The 27,999-nt window shown below is 39.7% G+C and overlaps 1 protein-coding gene across 7 annotated transcripts; it reads right to left on the minus strand.

The window, feature by feature from the left end:
• Nucleotides 1-4,103: 4,103 nt before the first annotated feature.
• Nucleotides 4,104-27,959, minus strand: RBM27 (RNA binding motif protein 27). Of its 7 annotated transcripts, none has more exons than XM_066977141.1 (21): nucleotides 27,802-27,959; nucleotides 25,632-25,750; nucleotides 24,827-24,951; nucleotides 22,282-22,373; nucleotides 21,503-21,696; nucleotides 20,444-20,701; nucleotides 19,659-19,892; nucleotides 18,207-18,341; nucleotides 15,959-16,108; nucleotides 13,936-14,083; nucleotides 13,497-13,650; nucleotides 12,100-12,363; nucleotides 11,846-11,974; nucleotides 10,836-10,961; nucleotides 10,259-10,330; nucleotides 9,989-10,153; nucleotides 9,458-9,562; nucleotides 9,161-9,352; nucleotides 8,032-8,118; nucleotides 7,479-7,589; nucleotides 4,104-6,637 (listed from the first exon to the last, which is right to left on the minus strand). In XM_066977141.1, exons 1-21 carry the CDS (start codon nucleotides 27,858-27,860, stop codon nucleotides 6,551-6,553), a joined length of 3,006 nt encoding a protein of 1,001 aa, XP_066833242.1. In that variant the 5' UTR covers nucleotides 27,861-27,959; the 3' UTR covers nucleotides 4,104-6,550. The 7 variants fall into 7 exon arrangements, with proteins under 7 accessions (XP_066833242.1, XP_066833240.1, XP_066833241.1 ...); XM_066977139.1 differs by having other exon boundaries at nucleotides 10,259-10,333; XM_066977140.1 differs by having other exon boundaries at nucleotides 20,444-20,704.
• Nucleotides 27,960-27,999: the final 40 nt, after the last annotated feature.

Raw genomic sequence — 27,999 nt, forward strand, 5'->3', positions numbered from 1 at the left:
ATTTTGTGGATGAACATTGCTAGGGTCACAGAAGATATTGCTTTAAAATATATTTATCCTGGGATTAACATAAATCCTGTGTTACATGGTTTCCAATAAACTTTTCTGCATCTCTCTTCTCCCCAGAGATGCAATCCACCGTGCAGGCGGGGACAGACGAAGCTAGGAGTGAGACTTGAGACACAAACCAAGCAGCCCGCTGACAGCGATGCTGCACTTACCTCTCTGCAAGCCTGCACGAACCTGGACGGGCGTGGGATCGGTGCAGGCGTCCTTCTGGAAACCTCACCCCCCCCGGTCATGGCTGCTCAAGGTCCGCACGACACAAAAAACCAACGCCCGCCAGCTCAAGGGAGGGCAGGCCCCGTGGGCTCGCACGTGCCATCGTGGCCACGGTGGGCCTGTGTCGGGCGTGCTCGGAGCGCCAAGCGAGGCGCCCCTACCTGAGAGGGGCACGAGAACACAGGCTGTACTCACCGTTCATCAGGCGGCGTTAGACCCTGGCCGAGCCCTTCATCCTTATTGCAAAAGTCCTGATTAACCCCCAAAAGCCTCAACAGGGACAAGCAGAGGGCAGTGAAAATGCTGTGGGGCGGGGGCCGGGTGGGAGGAGGGCACGGCAGAGTGCAGGCACCAGACACCTGTAACTTCAGAAGATGGAGGAAACTGCTGGCCCCCGACTTGTGAGTGGAAAAACTGTAAACTGATGAGCTCCAGCAGCCGAACGTCAATGTAACATGCTCACAGTTTTATTAAAAAATCAACCTTGGACTGCACCCTGTTGGGAGCAAAACCCCACAACTTCAGACGAAGCAGCTATCGGGACGCTGCGGGGCGCAGCTTCCTACGTGCAGGCCTGGGACAAGCCGCTGAGGGGTAACGCTCCCTTCAGCCAGCTCTCTAACTTTTAACCGAGCGATGTGAACACAGGCCCGATATTTACTATATTCAGATACCTAAGGATGCAGATTTCTAACAACAGCAACAAGTTCAGATAAGCTTTAGGTTCTGATGCTTTTAACTGCCGGTTGCATCTGCCTCCAACGGGGGGGAACAGCCGAGGGATGCTGAAGCACCTCGGGTGCCGCGGAGCAGCGGGCTCCCGGCCTTCTCCTGCCCTCTGCAGGGGAGCTTCACGAGCGCCAGGTGAGTTTCTCCAACCTACACGGCTCACCCGTTTACACCCGGCTCCTACAACTGAACGGAAGGCCCCCGGATGGAGGTCGAAGTGCCCTTTGAACACCTCCCTGGCCGCGGGCGCTTTCCGTCGCCTGCACCACCCGTACCTCGGGGCACTTCTGTACCTCAGGGCACTTCTGGGCACTTCTGTACCTCAGGGCACTTCTGTACCTCAGGGCACTTTTCCAGGAGCCGCTGAACCGGGTGGCTGCCGCAGAGCTGGCCGCGCGGGGCGAGCACCCGACGCCGAGCACCTGGTGCCGAACACCTTGCTGCTGGCCCCTCTCTGGCTTCCCCCATCTGGCTCCCACCTGCAGAGCCACAAGCCCAGGGTCTAGCACAGATCAACCTACCTTAAAATAAACCAGCAGCAACCGGGAACGCTCTGGGGGCAATTCTGAGGAAAAAAGAGAAAAACCTCCAGTGAATCCAACGGTGGCACGTTGGTCATCGCAACTGTGGATCCATCATAAAAGTAAACAAACAAAAAACCAGCAGCACAAGTACACCTAAGCGTTCTTTAGAGGAACTGGAATAGTAAGAACAGGCACGGTTCACTTGGTGTAACTGCCTACAGCGTCCTTACACCTAAGAAAGGCTTCAAGTTCTCATCGCTTCCCCCTCGAGGAGGGATTTCAGCCCCAGCGTTCTGTAACGCACGCTGACGCCGGGCATGCCGGGCAGCTGGCGACGGCACCGGCCGACACCAGACAAATCTATTTCTCCATTTTCAACCGCACACTTGTGTCAGTGCTCCTGACAAGAAGGAAGCAGAACAGTGTTACGCTACCTACCGCATTGGCTACACAAGACAGAACTGGATCCCACGTTTCGAGAAAAATTAAAATTATATCACCATATTTGGGAAACCTCTCTATATACAATTACTACTGAATTTCATACAGACTTCAGTGCAACTAATAAAGAGGTTCTTGGCCTAATAATTAAAGCAACAATTTACCTCTATGTATTTGTTCAGCTAAAGTAGTTACTTGGTATTTCTTTCTTTCTTCACAATGGCTGAAATTCCTTTCCATTGCTTTAGTCACACCCTACTAAAACATAGTTCTTTCTTTAATAGGAAAAATTTAAATATTTGAAAAAGGCAGGGAAAAAATAATCCAAAGCCACATCTGTACACAATTAGAAAATGCTATCCCTCTTTCTTGATTTTTTCTTTTTTTTTTTTGCTATTAAGATTAATTTTGATCATATAGAAACAAGTTTTTTTTTTTTTTTTAAGAGAATGCAGAATATTTCCTATTCAATGTCTAGACTCCATTTCTTCAAAGGATTTTATTGCATCTTGCAGAATAACGAAGATAATTTGGTGATTAGTATTTATACACAGGAAAGCGGGCTGTGGAAGGATTCTAAAATTCAATTATTGACAATGAAAAAATGTCCAAAAGGCATAGGTTTATCATAAGAACTCTATTCTACGATAAAGAAAAGCCAGCTCATGTTTTAAAACATTTATATTGCAGACCACAGAGATGAGAGAGAGAGTACAATCACAGCAGTAAAATGTACTAGCAGGTTCCTTCCTCTCCTCCCTCTATTCCTCAAAATGAGCGCAGTGAAGAAAGGGGGGGGGAGGCACATCCCTGTAAAATGTCTAATCTGTTTTCAAAAGTCTTATTACAGCACACCAACAATCCAGGTTAAAAAAAAAAAAAAGAATGTGAGAAAAGTGTAAGAAAAGATCACAAATGTTTACATTCATGAAAACAAGATTGAAAGGGAAGGGAATAAGAGAAACTACTAAAGAAGCAAAGACCAAAGATAATGTTAACGATAAATAGAGTAAAAGAATAAATTAATTTTCAGACCAAAATGCTAAGGGGTAAAAGATTGCATTTATACAATTTTTGGTTTTGCACACACTATTTTCAATAACCCAGCAATACTGCAAATCTGTAAAAGAGATCATGGAATCCACTGTAATCTATGAAATTTTTCTTTTTATATTAGAATTTTGAACCTTGCCCAGAATGTAACACAGTCTTTACCGGAACTCCACTCCCACTTAATTATGACTAGGGTGTATTGTCTGTGTCTTCTCCCCAACAAGTTAGCTACCTTAATTTGCACCATTTCAGAGCACTGAAGCACTTGATTTTACTCCTTGCTGATTCAGCAATTACTCATGAGCATTCACTATTAAGCAAAATAAACTTGCTTGCATTCTCCACAAATAAATAACCCTTCACACATACTTCCAGAAAAAACAGTGATAACGCTCTTTTTGTGATAATTGTATTTTTTTTGAATGGTTCTGCTGTCCAATTTATTTAAGTTAGTTTTCATTTTTTCTAAATCTTGAACCATTCCATAGTATATCTTTATTGCAAAAATTCAACATGCATCTTAGAAATTCAGATTGTAATCAATAAAACAAACATTACATATATGAATTTAAATGTATAAACAGTTAGAAATTCAACAATATCTCCTATTATACTATTACACAAGTTCACAATTTTGTAAAAACTATAGTACAAGTTTACTATACACCAAGAGGAACTTTATTCCTTTTCACATGATTTTGCTAAGGGAAAAAAAGTGTTGTATTTTCCACAATAAGCAGGCAACTGTTTTCATATTTATTCTTTTAACTGTTGGGTTGTTCTTTTTGCTTAGCTTAATTAAACAATGAAAGGGAGGTAAGTATAGTTCTACGTAACAGTTAATTTCTTTTCCTATCACATAACACTTTCAATGTTCATACACTATGCTTATACTGGTAACATCTTATTATACATTTCCTGTAAATACACTTGCTGGTGTACGGAAGTTCCACTGTTGATTATAAGTTCTATCTAACATACTCTCTGAAGTTCATTAATTTCACAATAAAATGTTACCGTAAAGCAAGCTGTACTGTCATGTTACCTATTAAACTAAAAAAAAACACACGCAAAAAACCAGAACAGTTTAATATTGCCTAGTACATACACCCTAAGGTACAGGGAGATAAGCTTTGGCAAAATGAAGGTCACTTTCAAACATCTTTCCTACTCCTTAAAGACCACAAGTCAGATACTGCTATGCTGCCCATCACTTAAATCCCCAATAATATAATAGCATGCTTCCAATACACAAGCTAAGTTCAGAGGCACAACTCATTTTTGTGCCTCAGCATTTACAAATCATGTTTGGGATGTCACTTGAGGATTTATGTAAGCCTGCCAATGTGTACTCTAAAGGGAAAAAAAAAGTAATCATGTGAAGCTCTCCAAAAATCATTAAATAAAGCTACCACAGTCACTTACTTCCTGTCTTGCCCAACTTGAAAAGCCAGCACGTGTGGGAAAGGACAAGTGTCTCTGAATACAGTGTGCCAGTCAGGTGCCATTTTAGAGCTAAAACCATATGAAAAGGAATCCCATTCTACGTGTGTCAAAGGCTACTGCAATTTTTCTTACAGCTTCATTCATTCACTGTAATTTTCATTTTCCAAATACAAAAATACAACAGTTCTTATTGAAATCTATACGCTGGTAGTTTTAGTACACAAAAAGCAAAATATTTACAAAATTATACAGTTTAAGAAAAAACTCTGTACAAAAAAATATATAAATCCTTTGTTCCCTCTATCATTTTTAATCTGTCAGGACTCAAATATGGTTGCCGCAATGGATTTTTCAAAATATACACTGACTGAGCCACAGACATTAAAAAAACAGTAGAGATAATGGGAGAAAAATCAAGACATTCTAAGTATGTAGAATTGGTTTTCCCTTGTTTCTTCATGTATGTAATTTAGCCTCAATATTAGCAGGAAAGTCCTAATTATATAAAAAGGTTTTAGTGTGAAGAGGAAGAATACTGAAAGGCATACTACCTTCAACTGACAAGGAAACAAAAAAATACACTGTTTCGATTTTTAATATTCCACCACAGCAAGATGGTAACAGGGGAACAGTGAACTCAAAGGCATGCTCAACTCCATGTCATTAGCTAAGTTCAGAGCCACTGAAATTTAGAAGTCTTGATGCAAATTTTTCTTCAGTTGGGAACTTGCTGACAAATATTCTGGTAAACTATTCAAAAGAGGAGCACATTTTTGCACCGACATTGTTTATTTTGTATAGAAGAGTAAATAAAAATGTACTGAAAAGTGTACGGTACAAATGCAGAGAGTTAAGGAAAACGCTTCCTAGGTAACACATATTCATGAACTGCAAAAGCCATGTAACAGTTAAGACACATGGCTTAAGTATCTAAACTTGTTATACTAATTTCTATTATTATACACCATTTTTGGTGTGTGTTTGCTTTTTCCTTTTTTTTTTAAATGGTAAAGTGATAAGGCAACTGAGAATGTTAATGGTATTCACCTTAAATGTGTCTGAACAAAAATCTATACTTGAAGATAAATGGTTAACATTCCCAAAACAGGTCTGAACACTACTCTGAAGGCTTACTGAGCAGCAGACTGACATTTTTTGGATAAAACGTATTTTGCTCTGAACACTTTACAGATTTGGCTTGAACATAAATAAAATAGGGAAGGAAGAAGAGTTTCTAATGGCTGGTGAGCAGTTGCCAATTTCGTTCTTTTTGGGGAAAGCATAAAACATTACATTCACAAATACTGAGATGCAATAGATGAATAGTATAAATTTGAACACTACGCTGAAACTACAGAAGGAAATCTCAAACACTCACTCAAATCTGTGTCATTGCTGATGTTTTTGTGAAGCAGGATTTGAAGAAACAGAGTGAACTGGACAATATTATAGTAGTAACCTGTTGAATTACTTTTTCCATCTCCTCTCACAAAAAGCAGAATATAGAAACTGTGTGGCCTTCAAACATCCTTAAATAAGCGAAGGATGAGCTTAGCCACAAATAATTTCTACAGTGAGTGATTGCATATGAAATAAAATGCTACCTTTTTTCAATTAGTAAATGAGGCATTTTTTTCTTTCATAACATTTAATGAAAGTTTGTGTCTTTCCCCCAAGCCTATAATATTGCTAAATAAAACCTGTAACATCTTTTCAATTATAAGCTAACAAATCAATCACATTATAAAAAACAAAACAAGGTAATACAGGTGACACGAAAAGAGGACAGGAAAATACTAATATTCACTTTCTTTCTCTCTTTTTAACCTTCTTAAATAGAAAAGAATCACCACCCCGGTGAGCTTGATAATTCTGTAAAAAGTTACTGGGCCTTTGGCTAGCTTGGCATCACAGCTCTTATCTGAAATGTTTTTATAACAAACTTTGCTCACTTTAAATCTTGTGGTTTGAAAAGAAAGTAAAGCTTTTTTTGGCTCATCAACTTTCTTAAATAAATGTTTAAAAGATATAGCTTGAACTATATTCCTAAAATTATACATTTCCAACATCAAGTTTCATCTTCTCCAAGAACGGGATTCATCCTCATCTTCGTCATCATCATCATCATCTTCATGCAAAAATAAATCTGAGGTTTCAGTCTCCTAGATAAAGAAAAAAATGTTTTTAAACAAAGAAGTTCCATGCTGTATCCTAGGAAACTTGTATGACAACACAGCCTCCCCATTGCTCTTTACATCAGGTTCTTGTTTACAGTAAATCTCACCGAATTGCACGCAACTATTTTCCACAAGCTTTAGGGAAAGAACAGTAGTCTCACACATCAAGAAAGGGAAAGAAAGCCAAACTTCAAAGGAAGCAGGAATAAACAACCACCCACCCACTCTGAAACAAGTTTCTGTTAAATGCCTAGGCAGAAAAACCTTTAAAAGCCTTAAAGTGTTCATAATTACAATCTAAGAATATACAGAACTTATCCCTCAGTAGAGAATTAATAAAGTAAAAATATTAGCAGCATGCATACATGTGAGAATGTGATGTTTATCATCTTAATTTACAAATCTAAGTTTTTGGAGTGGATTTCTTTTTTCTTTCCTTTTTTAAAACACGAAAGTTGTACCTGACTATTTAAAAACAGTTAGGCTTCTGGCTTGCAGAAACATATTTTAGGTTGGATATTAGGAAGAACTTCTTTACTGAAAGGGTTGTTAGGCGTTGGAATAGGCTTCCCAGGGACGTGGTTGAGTCACCATCCCTAGAGGTCTTTAAAAGATGTTTAGATGTAGAGCTTAAGTGATACAGTTTAGCGGAGGACTTGTTAGTGTTAGGTCAGAGGTTGGACTAGGTGATGTTGGAGGTCTCTTCCAACCTAGATGATTCTGGGATTTCCTGGAATTTCTTCAGTAAACAAAAAACCTATCTGAAAAGAGCTCATAGCTTTTAGATTGTTAAAAGAGTCATAACTTTATCAACATATTTTCATACCTCTTCCTTAGGCTCCTCTTCCTCAATTTCTGTTGACACAGAGGGTACCTTAGGTTTGTACCATGATATCTGTAGTCTTCGGTCTTTGAACCGGGATCCCTGGTTAGCAGCCTACATTGTGTTTAAAATGAATGTATTTTCAAAAAGAGAATCAAGTAAAGGATTTTTTAAGATCATCAGTAATGAGTAGACCCAGTCAACACCTATCACTGCAGAGGTATATCAAAATATCGCAAACACATAATAATTATCTGCTTCAGTCTTCAAGAGCAACTTCATTTAAACCTGAGCCTATAAACAATGCTCCTCTACTACCAATCTGAAAAGACTAACAGAGTTCTAAACTGATGGTGACATTGAACCTATGTCAGCAAAAGACCTTTGAGTTATTTCCCTTTTTAGCAAACTATACGTAAAAGCAACAAATATCTGCACTAGCTAGCTTGAAGTAGCAGGATCAAAGCTAGCTCAATTTTAAAACACAAAAAGGCAGACATGAGTAGCTAAAAATTCTTATTTTGGAACCAGGAAAAAAATCCATTATTCCACTTACATTCTCAGCTTCAGAGCGAGATTTAAAAGTTAGAACAACACTTAGTGGGGAATCCTCTTCTTGAAGGTCTTCAATATCTCCAAATTTCTATAAGAGGAAAAACAGTAATATTCTCCTCCAGAAACATGATCATCATGCGCTACGAATACATTGTTCTGTACCACAGCACTACTGAAACCTTGTTAGTTTTTGGACAGAAAAAGAGAAATCTCAGCTGCGTCATCCAGCAACGCTGCAACATTTGTACTTGTATTTTTGGGCAAAAGCTCAGACTTATTAATATTCTAATAAGCAGAGATTTATTTTGCAGGAGAAAAGGAGCTATAGAGAAAAGGAGCTGAGAAGTGAATCCAGAGAATTCACCACTTCCTTATCTCTTCTGCCTTTCAATGTTGTACTACTACAGACCTGTTAAGTATGTCCTTTAGAGCTTATTTACTTGCAAAAGAAGAGATTTGATCAATAGGAATCAAACTTTGCTATATAGCTCCTGAATACGCTAAGTACAGAACATTTTTTTCATGGAACCAGAAAAGAAGTCTAGTATGTCTAGATTAACAGAACATTGCATTTTTAGAAATGGTATATTGCATAATGGTAAAAATTTGAATGTACACAGCAATGATAGATTTTTAAAAAAAAAACAAAAAACAAGACAGAACATCAAACTAACAAAAACACACACAAATTTATCTATTTATGAAGCATTAGATTGTCTCCCTGACAAATTTACTAGGTTTGCAAAGGGAAACATTTTATTCTGATTAGTGTTAACTGAGGGAAATGTCAAATGTGTTTTTCCTTTATTGTGTTAACTCAGGTCTGATACTAACACATCCATTAACTCAGCTTGCAAACTACCAGCTATTTGCTGTACCACAAGTTTGTAAATAAGTTTAACTTACAGAATTAATAAGACGAAGCCATTTGGCTTTTCCTATTAAAGGAATGCATTGGGCAGCTACTGTAAATCAGCTATAAAAGACATTTACATCCTTGATAACTCTTGAAACTGTTTATCCATATCTTGTTCCATGAATTCAGGATAAATTTGTTTGTATTACAGATAAAGACTTGCATCTCCAACTCTCATTCCCAGTTTCTCTATTTAACGTAACCTAATACTTACAGAGAAGTGCTGTAACAATTCATCTTTTTCCTCTTCAACAAATCCTCCAACTGTTAGTGCTTTGGGACGATGGTCTACCACCATGTGATTCAACATGCCCCTTCCTCTCCCACCACGACCCCGCCCTCGTCCTCTTCCTTGAGCTGGCATTGTCTTTCCTCGACCAACAGGCAAGATACCTAAACGGGCAGCCTGTTGAAAAGGCAGCAAATAATGTATAAAGCTATCCCCAGTTTGAAAGGATTTAAAACATTTATATATCAAATACATTAAAAACATAAATGCAGACATACTTACTTCTACTTGTAACTGGTTTAGCTTTTTTCGCAGTTCAGTTGTATCTTCTCCAGAGGAAAGTCTTTTATGGAAGTCCAGTTCTGCATCTAGAAGTTCCTTTTGTGCCTTGAAGAAAAACATATAGAAAGAGAAAATGCAAGGGAAAAGCAGAACATGAATGTCTGCTTTTAATATTTAATTCCACTTCTTTAGCAATAAATTTATACAAGAAATATAGGCAGATCAACACACAACTTCCACACTTTCCTCTAAATTCAGTTGTTTATGTTTTATTTGCCTCCATGTCCTTCCCCCCACCTTTTGGAGGGACCCAGAATTCAATGCTTCAGAACATGAACAAGCTCGAATAAGTTATATGCAAACTAGGTCACCCAAGTTACTTGAAACTACTGCTTGGTTCTCCATAGCTATCACTGAAATTCAAAATACTGCTGGGAAGTACATTGATCTAACAGTGTGTTGCGTTTTTAGGACACATCATTAGAAATAGTTATAGGAGATTGATGGCCAAGTGTCTTGTACAATAAATACCTCTGTCTTGGACTTTAATTTTGATGGTGTAGAGGTTGCAGATGAAGTTTTTAACTCATCCTTTAATTGAGATATTTTTCCTGCTAGTTCTTTTAAGGTCTTCATTATTTCTGCTCTCTCTTCTGGTTTCATAGCCTTATTTTTCTCCAGCTTGGATATCAACATCTATGTATTAATAAAAGAGCAGGAATATAAAACTTCAGCAAGAACAGCACTGAACAGATGCCTAAAAAATCAGAACACTTTTACTGGAAGCCATTCCAAACTTACCTTCTGACATTCTATTTGTTTTTCTAACATCTCCTGCTTCTTTTTCCTCATGTCTTGTTGGAGTTTCATTGCCTCCTGTGAGAAGAAAACCCTTCCAGTCAGAAAAAGCAGTCTAGCATTACATGTACTCGTATGTCATATTTTCTTCTTCAAGATATATATAAGCAAGGGCCATAATAAAAACTACTAGTCTGTGAACTACACTAGTATTAAATATATCTGATCTGGAAAATAACAATGAAAAGTTGCCCACTTCCTGTTCTGAAGCAGTCTACTATTTTTTTTCTTCCCAACACCCCTTGAATATCCTGTGCTGTCATTTAAGTTTTTCGTATCTGCAGAGATTAAAACCAGAGAAATGTCAACAACCCCTTATCGCTTGCTCTTAAACAAAAAAAAAAAAACAAAAAAAACCACACACCAATCCTCAATGTGCATCTGCAAAATTGAATCATAAAACCCACACTGATTATGCGTAGAAAGCTACATAGCAGTATTTGAGGTTTAAGGTGTCTCTCAATCCTTTCTTTTTAAAGTACTTTGACCACTACACTGTCGTCAACATATAGCAAAGTACCTGTTGTTTTTTTTTAAGAGCTTCTTGCACATCATGAGGTTTAGACCCTGCACCAGGCTTCATAGCTGTCTTTAAATTTGAAGTACTGTAAACCGTTTTTGAGTGGCTTGTAGAAGTAGGGAACGTCTGAAATTGTAAAAATACACACACACAAAAATATGTAATAGGTTAAAGTGAAAGTGATACACCACCATCATATAATTTAAAAGGAAGACACTCTATGAAACAAACACAAGCTTCCAGATTTATGCAATGAGAAAAAAATTAAAATACATGTATAAAGGCATTAGTCTAACTGTCAACTTGCTTGGAAGCAATCATGTTGAACACTTTTGCAGAAAGCATTTTAACAAGATAATTTATTTTAGTCATTATCCAAAATTCCCTTTGTATCCAAATATCCACTAGGAACACTGCTAAAGCTGATCTTTTGTATCTGCACAATATTCAGCTTGGTAACACAAACTAACATCGCACTTTCAGACCAAACACTTAAGAAAAGAGGTATGCAAGTGACTGTTACTGCCTTTTTTTTTTTTCTCTTTCTCTCAAGGAAGGACTTCTTTGCGTCCAAGAACATTTGCTGCAGTATGGTATCAGTGCTAATTAAACTGTACCACCTTGAATTCTATACAGAAGGATTCTCTAAGTTTCTAGTACTATTGTTGAAGCACAGCATAAGCTCCCAAATCACTGGGAAAAGCAATTAGATTTATCAACAAAAAGCTGACGTCCCATGTAGGCCGTCAAATTTGTTTAATAGGAAGCACTGCCAAAAATATTTTATGATACTTAAAATAGCGGTACTTTGTTTCTGAAATAATTCTCACTAGTATATATAAGCAGCTCATGAAACTAAGAAGTGACTGACCATGTTGTATAGAACTTTAGTGATAAAGAAATAATCTACTAGGAACAGAATTTGCATGTTCTATTTGCTAGGTCCCTTTTTCAGCTGACGGGCAAAAGCTTTAAGCAAGTATGAAGATGGTCAGCTTTCATAAACATACCTGAGAATCCTCTACTACAGCCCCAGACTGACTTAAATCAGACTGACTTCCACCTGCTGCTCCAAGGCGACGTTTCACTGGGACTTTATTAAGGACATAGGCACCAGAGGCCAGCGGTTTATTCATTGCCTGTGTATCAACAGATATTAAAAAAATGAGAAGGGCACTGTACTCTGCATTTTCAAAGCTAGCAGCTGTCACTTAAGAACACTGATAACCTTCAGCATATCGAAGGTTAATTTATGAAAGCATACCTTTGACATATTGCTATGCATCGTTACGGCTGGAGGCGTGGTCAGGGCTTGCTGCTGAAGGTGAAGCTGGTGATGAAGAGACTGTGAGGGCGACTGCTGCTGTGGTTGCTGCAGCAATGGGGGATTCTGTTCGCTTTCTCTGTGCCACAACACCCTTATAAACCGATTGTTTAAAACTGCCTCTGTGCTTGAAATTGCCTTCCTGGCCTCGTCATTAGTTAAGTACTGAATTAGTGCAGCTTCAGGATCATTCTGGAAAGCAACCTAAAACAAAAGTTGACGAAAATACATTAATTCTCAAGAAAGAAAACATCTCAACCAGTCGCAAAGCAACCTACAAATAATCCGCAGTAACAAGTGGAATATCTAATGGTATTAATAGCTCAAAAATGAAGGTAAATATTCAATACAATTAAAGCCAAGTACATTTTAGCAAATATTACACATTATTACAGCAAAGACTATATGCAGTAAAATAAAATCAAATAAATAATAAGAGACTTCTCCACCAAATATCATTGGATAATCAAAGCACAGTAAACTGCTATTGGGATATGACTGAAGAGACTGATACAAAGCCGAAAGCTTTTTATTATAATCTCCTGAAGTAAAAACGTTGTCCAAGGATATGCAGTGCAAAGATTCACCACATTTCCAAAGAAACATTATGCAGCAATCATGAAAAAGACAAATTTTCTCTAAAAAATAATCATTACAGAAATAAAAGCATACTTTCTAGTTGGACTTTCCAGTATGATATGATTGAGGTAATGTGTTTTAAATGCATTATTTCATTACCATCGTGTAGAAAGCACCACAGTATCTTCTGGGCTAGGCTAAAACTGTCAGCTCAGGAAATAGGGAGGCCTCCCAGGTATCTGTCTTTATTCAGACCTCTAACCAAGGACTCTGGAGGCCATTGTTTTGTGTAAACAAAACAAAAGGAAATTTAGTACTTTAACCATGCAACTACCTGTGTTTTGCTTATATAGTGCTTTTCCACTTATAATGCAAGGAACACCACTGAATTGGAGCCAGTTCTAGGATGCAAAATGGTAATAAACTGATGCATAAAGACTCTCCTGTAGCATCATTGCCAAAATCCTAAGAAATAACGCAGGACTTCCATACAAAACAGAATTTGCTAGATCTCTCTCAAAAATTATGCTCAAGTTGCTCAAAAGCCTGATAGATACTGTTAAATCTGCAAGTCTTTCAAATGTAACAAGACCTCACGAAAGCAGAGAGGACCAACAGGCCTTTTTGAATTTGATTACCTACTTTTGTTAGTCTCCACTAAGATTTCTCAGAAACAAAGTACAGCTACTGTATTCAAGAAGGCTCCAGGGGAAATAAAATACCCACATGCAGAAACAAAATTGAATTTCGTTTTTTACCTGAATGTTTACAATAGTTCCAAATTTACTGAAGTGTTCGTTGAGCTGTGTAATATTGTTCAGTTCTGGTGGAATTTTCCGAACTTCTAATTTTGTATTAGTATACTGATTCTTTTTCAAAAATCCTGGCTTATTCTGGTTGTTATTTGCTTGCCTAGAGAAAATGAGAGCAAGACAGTCATTCAGAAAGACATAAATGCACCGAAGCAAGGCAGCAATTGTTAATGCACATTTAACTTTTATTTTCTCATTAGAAGTACACACTCTAGAGAGTAACAACAACTGAACTACCTTTTCTCCCAGTATTTATTCTCCGATTATTATATAGATTTTCTGACTCAGTCTACTCAAATTACAGGGACTAATGAATTGCTATATTTACAGCACTGATAGCATTAAAGTGCATTCCAGTTAGTCAACTGTGGTCATTAGTTCTTACTTTCCCAACCATGGTTTCTTCAGTGGTGGACATTCCATGCTACTTGGAGATCGTTTTCTGCTGTCTGGTTCAAGCACAACTCTAGTTACATTGCTGCTATTATTCGTAATGGGAATGGGAGGTTCAGTCTGGATGATAATATTGGCAGCTGGAGGGAAGGAAAGGAATGGGAAGAAGAGATGTATTATTTATCACACATCAATGGAAACATTGATAAAGCTTGCATTTAAACAACAAAATTGAGCTGATTTTAAAAACATAAGAAATAAGAAGTTGGTCTGTTCTGTTTAAGAAGTTACTTCAGAGATCACTTGCTAGCCTAACTAATCAATCTGAGGAAAACAAGCATTTAGTCCTGCCAGCAGATGTGGGAGTTTTGACCTTCAAGATTAGTATCAGTTTGAAGAAACAAAGATAAAACTTCATATTGCAGGTACTGAAGCTTTAGGTTCTGCAGACCACCAGCACCACAAAACAACCCACTACATTCTGAGATTTCGGGTTAGAGTTCTGGAATGTGGCATGGGCTTAATAAACAACCAACTTTCCCTGAATTAACCTTTGATAGTGAAAGGCAACCAAGAACCCATTCCTCCCACTGCTATCCCCTTTGCCACCCCTCCATCCAGTTTTCAGCAACAGCAACTGTCAATTAAGCACAGCTACAGCATGAAATTATATTCTGAGATGTTACATTTATCATTTGAAGCAAATTCTACAAACACAAATCCGAAGCACTAGATCATAATTTGCCAAGTATTTATTACATCCATTTGAAAATTATGCTATTGCTGTTGGTTTCTTGTGTATGCCAAATATTCAACTCCTAAAAAGAAGTCTGAGTTGTAAATCAATTTTCTGTGGTTTTTATATATGCCAGAGCTCTGCTGATTACACTCGTAAGAAAAAAAGACTAGGCATTTTCAGGCATACAGTTTCAGTCTTACATTGGAGGATGATTTTAGAGAAAACCTTTCAGGTACTTGACAGAGACAGCAAAACAAGTGGCCTGAAGCACCATCACCAAACACAGACCCATTGCTTACAACTGGAATGGGTTCTTAGAGAGAATCTGAGGACCAGCAATAAAGCCCCAACTCTGCTTTTTTGACATTTATTAAGATGAAAACAGCAACAACAATTTCTGCAATAGTATTTAAAAATATTCCTTATAGGATGAGTCACTGGAAGGGAACACTGGGCAAAAAAACCTCTCTTACCACTAAGTAAGAAGCACTGAAGTGTAACAATAAACACTGAAATTTACCAACTTTCCCCTTACAGATCATGGGGAGAAAGCAGGAAGGAGAAAGAAAGCTATGCCAGCAGAACAAAAATTTCTTTTTTGTTCTCAAGAAGAGCCTTGACTTCTTCTCTACCCTAAAAGAGACTTTGTACGTGCCACGCTACATCCACATTCATCCAGCTTATGAATCAGAATTACTTAAATGTAGACTGGAATTTCTACAGGCTAGGAGAATTAGAATTCTACCTGCAACAATCATTTTAATATAGCATCTGGCTGACAAAGTCAGACCATCAAGTACAAAAACAAGCCATGATAGTTCCCCTCACAACTACCATCGAACCAGACGAGGCAAGTATTGTGGATCATCGCATCTGTGCCCCAGCTCTTAAACACGCCCTTGGCAAATCAGAAGTTTCTGCAAAATGTACTGTTTAAAGTCAACTTCCTGTATCATTGTTCTTTCCAGAAGCAACAGCACTCAAAAAGTACCTTTGTAGGCTAAAGACAAATAAAAACCCAACCAACCAAAAACCACCACAACAAACCAACCTTGTAACATTTCCAAGCCAGTGGTTATTTTTAATCAATAAGTCTGCTGTTACTTCAATATGGTCATATTAGCATTTTTTAAAAAAGTTGAGATGTCTGAAAATTGCTCTGAAATACTAGATCAGTGAGAAAAAAATATACTGCTTTTAGCCTGAAAAAGAGGTAAATAAGTGTTGACGCTCTTGGACAAAAATAGCAACAGCAATGACTAGAAACCCTTCCTACCTCTTGGATTTGTATCCATCTCCCCAGATGTTAGGCCAATTAGATTTGGACGCTGCGTTTGTGCTCTTGTAAAGAACTGTCGATATTGAGATCTACCAGCACTGGTAATACTAGGAGCTTCAGGGTTATAGCCATCTGGCTCATATGTATCTATAAAAAAAGGAGAGAAATGAAAGAATTTTTCAAATGAGTTTAAGACTCAGGGTTAATTTTCCTTTAAGGAAACGCATGGATGTCCAAGAATCAGAAGTTGTTCTGAACAAAGAGGTTGTAGAACCAATGTGTGTAGCTATTTAGAACCCTCATCTCACCTCTATGCCTAAGTCTACTTGGGCATATTCTCCTTCAATTATTGTAACTGTTTGTACAAAGTGCATAGATCACAACTACTGAGTACTGATGATGAAGTGCCTGAAAAAGAAGTGAGGTGCCTGTATCACATCCTTCACTAAGTCTGACAGTGTTTCACAGGGAACAACAAAATATTTAGTTTGAGCATTTATTCTTACATCTTATCCTAAGACGTAAAGAGATTTTGAGTCTTTGTTGCGCTAACAGATTATGTTACTTCAGGGAAGGATTTTTGGAAAAGAATGCACTTAAATGATTCCAATCAAAGCAAGTTGAGAAATCAGGTGATTTGACCAATACTTACCTATTAAATTATCTTAATTTATATGAGATTAGCTACCTACCTTCATTAAGTTATTAATGATTACTTAACTACAAGGGATAACTGTGAGAACACAAGAAGACAGAATTGACTCGTGTTGTTCCTCTAGTCCGAGGTACATCAAAGATGATGTATTCTTCCAACAATAAAAAGGAAAAGCTATACAAGAGCTTGAATGAATAAAACCCATGAAAAACCTCCAGAGAAACACAGCATATCCTGGAACAGAAATGGGTGCCAATACAGGGGGATCCAACAGACCTGAAGCACTCTACATGTCAGCTCCTTATTCTAAATGACAACGAAGACTTGACAATTTAAACAGATTCCTCAAAACTTCAATACTGATGTTCTTCATGCAGCGCTGACTCTGCAGTCAGCAGTTTCAGATTCTGCCAAGAACTTTCATTAAACTCGTGTGAGCTGAACTACAGGTTCCTCTTCCAAGATCCTTCATGCAATTGCAAGAGGGCAAGCAGCAGTTTAACCGTAACAGTCCAAGAGTAGGACTTGAGAATCAACCTCCACACAGGTTTTGGAGAAGAGAATTATGTAGCACAATTAAAGTCAAAGATGCCCTGTGAGTTACAACAGATAGAATCACTCCTGAGAAGAAGCTCTGAAGCTGAAAGAATCTGATGGTAACATGGCCTGGCAGCATTTGGAGACAACTGAACAGAGATCCTAACAAGATATTTGAGTGACTGACATTCTAAAAAGCATGGAATTCACGAAGGAAATGACATGGACCATAAACTGGAGCTCTCCTTTGAATAAAATCCAGAATATTTATGTTAAAAAAGAGCTAGGAATATTATAATTACTTATTATTATATTATTTATAATATTCCAGAAAGGTATATTATAAAACACTGAGATTTTAATCGCCTTAGTTTGCTCACATAAAACATGAAAATGTCATTACTGTTTTCATTATCAAAGATATATAAATTTGATTTGGTTTAAATTGAATGATTTGGGGTTCTCCAGTTATTTTGTTATTCCTTTCATAAAAAAAAAGTGCTCTGTAAGGAAGATGTCATGTCCATTGAAAGCAGTCTTTTTTTTATTTTTTAAGTTAGAAAGCTAGGATTAGGTCAATTCTGGAAAAAAGAGAAATAAAGTACTAATGTATATGAAGAGCCTAGAGAAAATTTTGGTACACAGATGAGAGAAGAAAGTCTCTCATATGAAGTAGTAGCCAAAATTGGGTAGGAATAAAGACCAAGTTAAACAGTAATTACAGGTTTGCAGATGCATCTTTTCTCTACTGATGTTCTACTAAACAGCTAGAAGATGAACGAATTTTTTTCTTATGCTACCGTTTTATTATTTTGAAAATACGAAACCAAAAAGAAGCTCCTGACAAATGAACTTTTCTCAGACAGTGACAGAACACTACTGCTATTTCACACAGTAACAGCAGATGATGCACTGACCACAAGGAAAGCCATCAGACTTCTTTTTAGATTTGTATTCACTGGAGGAACATAAAGGTAATTACTTCCAATTACACAAGCAGAGGAACTTTTAAATTTACATGCCAAGCAGATTTAAAAAAAGAAATTTGCTTACGTTCTGATACTGTGTACAGTAGGTTCTGGGGTAATGGAGGAGGTAGCCTTGCTCCTACAGAGGCAAGACTGGGCACTGCACTTGTCCCAGGCTGGTCACGATTATTTATCAAACTTGACTGTGTTAAAGGTGGTCCTACAACGACATCATAGAATCAGTAAGACTCCACAGATTAAATGTATGAACAATTCTGTAAAATTTGTTTATTCCTTGTAAATAATCACAATCCTACTACATCAAAATTGTTTACCATGGATAAGAAGTTCCATTTTGCTACGTTACTCTGATTCCAACACACTTTCTCTCTTTCCCAGAAAGAACAAAGCTTTAAGCCTAAGGAGGGGAAGGGGAAAAAAAGAAAAAAAGACTTTTCTTCCCCAGAGCTTTATTACTGTTAGAGCTTGCATTAGCTAAAGCAGCTCCTCCCTCAGCTCTGCCATGGAGAATCAAGGCTTGCTCAGAGCAAGACATACCAGCAACATTTAGATTACAGTTCTAGAACAAAAAACTACAGGGCAAAAGGCATTAACAGGCAAGGAATCTGTCTAATTTGTGCTTTGTTTGTACCATATACAATACACATGCTTCTACTCTCTATGTAGCCAAAGAGGGGCAGTGAATTAATCCTACACAACCTACTAAAACACACCTACAATCAGAGAACTCTGAACAGCAAGCCAACTCAGTACCCACTAAAAGGCTCAGGCAAAGTTTTGCGTAAGTTATCCTGTTAATTAGAAAAGCTTGCTTTAGATAAGGTAAATGTAGTATTTCCTACCTTTGCCATTTTAAGCTTTTGCTACTAGGGTTCGTGAAAAAAAGTAATCCAAGGAAACAAAAGCAGGAATAAGACTAAGTGTGTATGAACAGATATAATCTACAGGTGCCTTTCATGTAATTGTAGCCAGGCACAGTTTCACCAGAAGCACCACTGTTTTTGAAATAAAACTAGCACAAACAACAACTATATTCCCCAAGATTAATTTCATAATTCATTTTTCTACTACCAGTGTAAAATGTTTTCTAGAAGCCTGCCCACTAATTGCTTTGTGTTAACCCTATATGAAAACTATTCCTTATCCCATAACTGCTGCTACCTGTTACAATTAAGACAGCATGTATTGTGTAACTGGAGTCAAGAGTACTGAAACAGAGTAATCATATATCCAATATACTAAGATTTTTCTCCACAGAATTTACAATGTAATATGCAACCAGATAACAAAAAAGGCTGAACAGACTCAGATCACTGTTGAGCTAAAAGAGATCTCAGATGCATAAGGTATCTGCTGCTAGAAACAACACATAGTGTAGTACAAACACAGAGATTTATTAGAACTTTCAATAGATTAGATCTCAACTTTTTTTCATTAGAAAAAAATTTCCTTTCCAGAACGAGCCATCATTTTAACTTTGTGACATATAGTAACACAGAAAAATGTTTGAACTTACTTGGTACAGGAAGCACAACAGGAGGTGGTGCCTGCGGATGAGCTTGTGGTACTGGCATCCTCATACTGCGAGCTGGACCTGGCATCGGAGGCAAAAGCATACCAGGAGGAGGAGGAAGTCCAGGAGGTGGTGGAGGGAAAGGAATCATACTTGGCAAGGAAACTTCATCTACTACTAAAGGATCGTTTCCATGATCAAACTGGCAAAGATCACCAAGTACACAAAAGCCTCTCTCTGCAAAACAAGAAAATTAATTATCTTCTTAGAGGGGAAAAAAATTAGTTGTCAACAATTAATGTCATCTCAGTTTTTGCTGGAATTTCTTACTAAAGAAAACATACAATCAATGACTTAACATTATCAGATGAGGTTTCAAAATAATTCCAATTATGGTAATTTTCCATAAAAGCATACAGACAAATATATGTATCCATAGGAAAAGCCGTGGAAAAACAAAGCATGCGTATGTACCACGTTTTACATTAAACACATATAGTGAAATCTTTTTCAGAACTGCCAGTCATTAAGTTATTTGCCAAGGCAAATATGTAGCATTGTGAACAAAATCCATGTTCTATCCACCAGCTGTCAGATTACAAATGAACTGCTTCCAGCAAGATTAGTTCCTTTCCCAGTAAAATATCGGTCATTCGTGCATTTTTACATATAAAGATACACCACAAGCTACTGCATTTTGACTTGCTACACCTAACTTGAATACCTAAAAAAAATGTTACAGAATTATTGAAACTAGGTAGGAAACAGAAGACTAGGAAACAGTTTACCATCATAATCTCGACATCTTCTTTTAGGTGGAGGGTTTCTGCCAAATGAACTGGGATTGCTATGATTGTTATAATAATTTGACCAGCTCTCTGTTGTGTTTTCCAGATGGTGCGCAGGTGCAATTACAGTAACAGCACTGGGAATAGATTGTGCAGAAGAATACTGTTCAGTAGAGTTACTTGGAGACACAGAAACTGGATTATATGAGCCTTCAACATCATTTCTTTCACTCTTGAATTTTGATCTCTCACGGTGCTCTGCTTAGAAAACAAAACAAAAACAAAATTAGGTACATCTTCATACTTTGCTCTGTATATCAGAGACCTGAAAAAAAGATGTTACGCAACAGTATAGACGTTTACTTAAATATTCAATATTTTGCATGTTAAATTGTTCTTAAAGCAGATTAGTCTTACCAATGGAAGACAAACTAAATATAGTGCAAACAGGGTTTTAACTTCAGAAACCTAGACGTTTCCTTTGCAAAATGAACATTCTTTCCTCTACTCCTTATCCCTTCTTGGATTACAGCTTTCTTTTGAAGTAGAAAGGGGGAGAAAAGCAACAAACCTCTCCGCCCACCAGTAACTAATGTGGTCTCAACACACATTGAAACATGTAGTAATCTGTGCCCCTTAGTTTTCCAACAGTTCTGAATTAGCCCTAAAAGTACAACGGATCATGTGGTAACCACCTTGAATTAGAAAGAAAACTTCTCTAAAAATACACAATAACAAAATGAAAAAGAGATTTATACTACTTAGCAAAAAATATAGTACATCTTTGAAAAATCAACAGCTTTGTTAACACATACAGCACATAAATATCAGCTACTGATATACACCTGCGGATAAATTAAGAGGTTAGTGAAGAACACAATTCCCTTAATTACTCTACTTTGAAGAACAGCATCTTAATGATTTCAGCAACACAAAGTTCTCAAAGTTTGCTCAGACTGCTCAAGGACATCTACAGCCTGCTAGACCGTACAGTACGTAGGAGTCACCACACATCACTGACATTATATCTTCTCCTAAAGCAACACCTTGAGTACTCACCAACATTTCTGCTCGAATCGCGGTCTTTGCTTCTACCCCTACTGCGGCTACGACTTCGACTTAACCCTCTGCTTTTACTACGACTTTTACTCCTGCCTCGTCGCCAGCTGGACTTGTCTCTGTACAAGTCACTCCTGTCGTAGTATCTGTCATAGTCCCTCCATTTTCCATCATCTCTCTTTTTCTCTCTGGTTCTAGAAAAACACATATGTAGACCATATTTATGAAAAGAGAAACCCAATTCAAAAACAAGTTTGCAAGTTAACATACTGTTTGTCCGTCCTGTCCAGTTTAGACAGCAAAAAACCCATTTGAATCAGGATTTCCCCAATTACACAGAAAAATACAGAAGCACTCATTCATGGAAACCAGCTACAAGAGGACTAATAAAAAAAGGAAAGGTGAAAAAGTTACAGATGAACAGAACAAGTTCTAAAAACAATGTTGACAGCGCGTGTTGGGGGGGAGGTATAGGGAAAGGGCAGTAAGAACACTGCCGCACCCCAACAATGCTTTTCATTTATATAACAAGGGAAAGAACGGAACTGAGAGCATCCCTAGGTATTAACATTTGAAAAGTACTGTCACTTTTCCCAAAGAGACTAACATCTAGTGAAGGGTTCTCATGCATGAGATCAGCATAGAAACATTTCCGACAGAGAACAGTGGGAACGAAATCATTGTTTTTGTGAAAATCCTAAGAAAGGGGTAAAAATCCTCAGTTAAAGACTGCCAGCAAATACAGAAGGAGATATCAGCACTTTGGTTCAACTACTAGCCTTTGTTCACTGGAATCTGCACGGCTTCTCTGTGGACTAGAATGTTTCTTTTTCCTGCCATCCCGCTCTTCTTCAACTGGTTCTTGAAAATTCTGTTTAAGAGACAGCCACCAAGTCAGCATGAGCATAGCTTTTTTTTTTTTTTTAAAGAAAAAGACCAAGATTAATTTCATATCACAGTTAGTATCTTGTATAAAACAACATTTTAAGTATTACTTGCACAGAATACCTAAGCACTTCAAGTAATCACACTGCAGAGGTTGATGGGCTGTGTGCTTTAAATCTTTTAGGATTTTCTCTAGAGCAGAGGCTCCAAAGTAAAGCTACTTTCAAATTTTGTTTTTAAACAGGATTCACAACAGACAGATATTATGCCCACCTTCTATCCCATTAGAATAAGCAATTATACAAACCAGGCATTTTCTGAATCTCGTAGCAGGAACACTACTAAGGAGAACTACTTCTCTCCATGTAGACAGGCTAGTTATTCACATTTTGAAATAAACGCTTTAAAGCCAAAAAAAAAAAAAAAAAAAAAGCCCGACGAAAAACCAAACCTGTTCACATAGTTGAAGTAATCACATTTCTCGCTGGCCTCAACAAAAGCAGTATTAGAAGTCTGTCAGTTTCCCCAGTACTGTAAATCTGTTTGAACGCATTTTGTACATTTTCATGCGTTTGCTGCCATTTTACTTTGCTTAGAAGGTACTGTAAATTTGGGTGGCAAAAGTTTTCCTGCAATAATATTTAAGAGTTTTTCAAGTCAAAACAATACTAAAAGGCAGGCTTGTATAAGATAAATTCATCCTTGTTTAGGATTATCTAGAAAGAATTGGTAGAAACACTCAAGAACTGGCTTGACGAGGCTCTGGATAGCCCAGTTTAAGGTCCTGCTTTCAAAACAAGATTGGATGACTTCATCTCCAGGAGCCCCTTCCAACCTAAGCTTCTCTCTGATTGCATCCTTATTTTATTCTGTGCTCTCCATTTCAAGGAAATGCGCAATACACTGAGGTGCGTGACAAAACATCAAGTTCCTAAGGTAGAAATAGCTACTAAATGTCCTGATCCTGTAAAACTGTCACACAAAACTGTCCTAAATATCTTTCTTCGTCTTCCTTCCAACCCGCAAACAAAGCCAAACAAAACAAAAACCCAAACCAACCAACTACACCAAATGATCCCTTCCCCACCATTAATGCAGTGGTTAAGTTGACAGAGGATAATTCTAAAAAAATTGTTAGAAGTTACGATAGTTCTTTTAAGAACTGATTAGCAAACTATTGTTGTCTTGTATAGTTGCAAATGATACACTTCCATCACCAAAGCTACTTCAATAAATTGTTGTGATAATTCTGGATCTAATTCTCAAAGAAACAAAGACATAAGAAATGAAAGAAGAGACTAAATAGCAACTTTGATTTAAATCAATTGATGAATCACATTCAAACAGCATCTGCATTCCACAATACAATATAATACAACTTTGTTTTGGTTGACTGACAAATTTTGATCTATTATTTGTCACCTTCGTGACCATCTGCCAGCTTAAACACTGAAGACAGAACAACTAATTCCAGCAAGGTCTTTCTTTCATCTTACTTTAGGCTTATAGACAAAAGCATAAATCTGAATACCCATTCAGAATACTTCTCTGAAAACAACGCTCGTTATAGTCCATTACTAAATAAAGAACAACAGTTTTTGCTTTCAGCACTTCAAGACATAAGCATCCATGGAGCAAGGGGGAAAGAATTAGAGTATTAGTTTTTCCCTGACTGCATTTACATCTTTCCTATAGCAACTAAAACACACATGCAGCCTAAAGTATCTTGTGAATAGTGATGTGTGTATGGAAATGAAGAACATTTATTTCAGTAGCAATTTTTCCCCAACTCTCTCTCAAAGCTGGGGCATCAGGATGCAATAAACACAGATCTCCTCCCTTGGAAAACTGCCGACACAGAGAATAATATGCCACAGAGAACCGAGAGCAGAGGATTATACAAGATAGAAGGGGTTTAGATAACTACAGAAATATTACTTCGCTTTCTCATAAACTTGATTGCTTTAAATTTTGTCAATAAAGCTTAAAAACAAGACAAATGCAAAAACTGTTGGCAAATGAGTTACATTTTTTTCAGTAACTAACCCTTGATATAGAGGCTGTCATATTTCACTGATTTCGAGTATTACAGAAGACATTTAAAGTAATTTTTATTCCTTACAGAATATACAAAATTGAAACAGGAAATGATTTGGAATGTTTTTCCTTCTTTCTCATCTCTTAAATCCTTTCAAATCACTGCCAGCTCATGTTGCCAGGGACATCTGAATAGGATTTGTGAATGATATTAAGCTAGATAAAAGTAAGATGTTCTTTCTGAATGATCACCTTCCATTTTCATTCAGATGCACAGAGACCAAAAAAAAGATTACTAGTCACAACAAAATGGATTTTGCTTTTGCATTTTGCCTCACAGATGTTACAGCAGGGATAATTTGAAAATTAGAAACAGGTAGAGAAAAAAAAAAAAGAGGTTACCTCCTCCTTGACTTCTTCTTTTTCCTGACTTGCAGGCTTTGCTTCTACTTTCGTGGGTTCAAGAGAAGGAAGGTAACTCTTTGTGTACAGACTTTCAAAAAGTTTATCTACAAAACCTGAAGTTTCTGAAGATAAAGAAGACAAGAAAATATTACATACCGATTTAAGTTCATTGTTTGGAATGGCTTTACCAGAAAAGTCCACAAAAAATCATCTGGGTAGACTGCTTAAATCAGGAGCAGCAATGCCTTAGGTTAATGAACATTAGTTCCATTCGAGGAGATGGAATTACAAGACAAAAAAAGAGACTTTTCCTTCAATCACATTTACAGCTTTGGAATGTTCTAAGGGCCAAGTGTGACTGAAACTCATGATCAAATCCACAGTTAGTCCGCTAGCTACAGAGTGAGCAGTTTCTTTTAACACACTGAATTTGATACAAATTGCCCTGAGCAGCTCATCAGAAGCCTGGAAGATCAACGTGGGGCAGGTTTTCAGAAGTTATCAAACATCTGATACAGAAATGTCTGGCGGCACGACGTACGTTTTAAAACCAAATCAAGTGTTAGCTTTTATTTTAGAGGATTTCCTCCCACCCACTGTGAACGCGACAGGCTACAAAAATCATCTTGTGGAAAAAAAAAAAAAAGAACAAGATTTTTATTCCTTCACACTCTGTAAGAAATAATCAATTTATGGATAACTAGAAATATTTTGAGTGAAACAATAGTATATCATTCTCCCCATCAAACACAGTGAAATGAAAACCAGGAAACAAAAGATAAAGAAGTGTAGAACACGGTACCTTTTTGCAGAAAGACGTCCAGCTGATCAGCACAGAAAGCTTTCAGCTCTTTCTCTGGTTTGTCTTTCTTAACTAACGCCACAACATAGTTGGCTAAAGCCGACGGGTCTGCATCACATCTGCGGGGAGAAAGAACCATTCTTGATTCTGCTGAAGAATGCCCAAAGCACTGCATGTTGGACAGGCGCTGGTACAGGAGGGCCACCGAAGAAAGCCCAGCAACAGACACTGGATGCTGTTCTGACACCCGGTATGAACACAGCTGCACCAGGATGTCTGCGACGGCAATTTTTTTTCCCCAATTACAGCCAGATACTTTAATCGCCTTGTGACCACCTCCCACACCCTGCCACACCTGGCAGCCTTCCTGGTCTTTCGCCCCTTCCTCGGGTTTGCTCAGGAAGAGCCACCTTCCTGCCGTGTTTAACGAGGACCCAATTCTAGGGCAACTGAGCAGACGTCGTCGTTTCTTAGCTTCCTCAGAGCATCACAACCAGCACCCAGTGTGACCGCACCAGAGTAGCAGAGCAACTTCCCGGAAAATCACCGCACGACTACCTGGAAGTACTACAGGGGCTTTACAGTACGAAATCAGTATTACAGCTCCTCATTCTGCCTCTCTTGGAAACACGCAGATGCAAGCTATCAGAGGGTAGGTAGGACCCCAAAAGAGTTTGATGATTTGTTTTTAAATTAACATTTAAAGAGAGGAGCAATTTTTTTTTAAATAACGTTAACCATGGAGATACAGGGAAATAGCATAGAGTGTGTAGACCCCCAAATTACCTCAAATAATAATAAAAAAAATACACAAACTAACAAACATAAAGAAAAATGCAGATGACACTGGTTAAAGACAAAATTCCCAATGAACTGTCAGTCAAGCAGCTCGACTCCAAATTAATTTGCTTGTTTCCAAGATCCGATGAAAGCCGTGTTAAACATAGCAATTAACAACAGAGAAACCACAAATTTACAGATTGTACAATTCTCACGCGCACATCCACTACAATAAACAAACCGTATTTAATCTATTCCGTGGCAGCGCCCACGCCAGCTGAGTCCGACCCTTCTGTTTTAAATAAAGGAGACGGCCCGTCCCTTCGGGCCCTCGCCCATCCTCTTCTCCGTGCGCAAATTTCTCCTAGGCACTTAGGCTGCACCGCAGCAACCCGTGCGAGGTGGGAGCACGCTACGCCAGGCTGGCCGCGTTGCACCTTCCCGACGGAACCCCGGGACCGCCTGGGCCAGGCCGGGCACCCCCCGCCACCAAGCCTCGCCTCCGGCTGCCTCCTGGCGCTGCAGCCCGGGCCGCACGGGGCGGCGGGAGGCAGGCAGGGCCGCGCGGGGTTGCGCCGCGGCCCGGCCGGGCTTTCAGAGGGGCCTGGCCGGGCGTCGGAGAGCCGCGACCTTAGGAAGAGGCGCGCAAACGACGGCCGGGCAGGGAAGCGCTCCGCCGGGGGTCGCGTCGCTCACGGCGCCGTCCGGGCACCCGCGGGAACGCGCGCGCCGCGGAGCCGGGCGGGACCACGCGCGGGGAGGGGGCGGAGGGGCGCTCAGCCGGGCCGCGTCACACCGAGCCCCCGGGGCGCCGCCGCGGCGCTTCCTGCGGCCCAGCGCGCGCCCGGGACCCGCACGCGGCGCTCAGACGCCGGGCGCTGCTCGCGGCGCGGGCCGGGAACGGGCCGGGCCTGGGCCGCGCTCCCTGCGGGTCCGTACCCGGCCGGGCGGCGCCGGGCGGCGGCGGCGCTCAGCCCGCGCGGCGTTCCCGGGGCTGCTCCTCGGCGCACGGTGACGGGGCGGCCCCGCTGCGCTCCCGGGCCCGGCCGCGAGGGCACGGCGGGAGCGGCCGCTCTGCTGCTGGCCCCGGGCGGCCGCCCCCAGCCCCGCCGCACGGCTGCGGCTCCGCGCGGGGCACGCGGCCGGGCCAGGCCGGCCCTCACCGAGCGCTGCCCGCGCCCCGCGCCCGGCCCCAACGGCCCCGAGCCCGGCCCGCCACAGCTGGGCGCCTCCGGCCCCGCGGCAGCCCCAGGCGGTGACGGGGCGGCGGTGCCGGCGTGTGGCGGTGGGGACGGCCCCGGCCCCCCGCGGCCGCCCCGGCCCCAGCCCCAACCCCCTCGGCTGCCCGCCCCGTCCCGTCCCGCCCGCCCGCCGGCCCCGCGGCGCTCACATGGGCTCCAGCAGCCTGGCCAGCCAGGACTTGAGCGCCTCCACGTTCTCTATGATCATGGCGCCGCCGCCACCATCGCCCCCGGCCCGCGGCGGTTGCTGCCCCGGCCCCTCCCCCCGCCGAGGCCCGCTCCAGGAACCAGCCGCCGGCCGCCGCGCAGCCTGCCGGGCGCAGCCGGGGCGGGGCCGGACGGCCGCG

This window comes from Anser cygnoides, chromosome 14, assembly GCF_040182565.1.
Source record: "Anser cygnoides isolate HZ-2024a breed goose chromosome 14, Taihu_goose_T2T_genome, whole genome shotgun sequence".
NCBI classification, from domain to species: domain Eukaryota; kingdom Metazoa; phylum Chordata; class Aves; order Anseriformes; family Anatidae; genus Anser; species Anser cygnoides.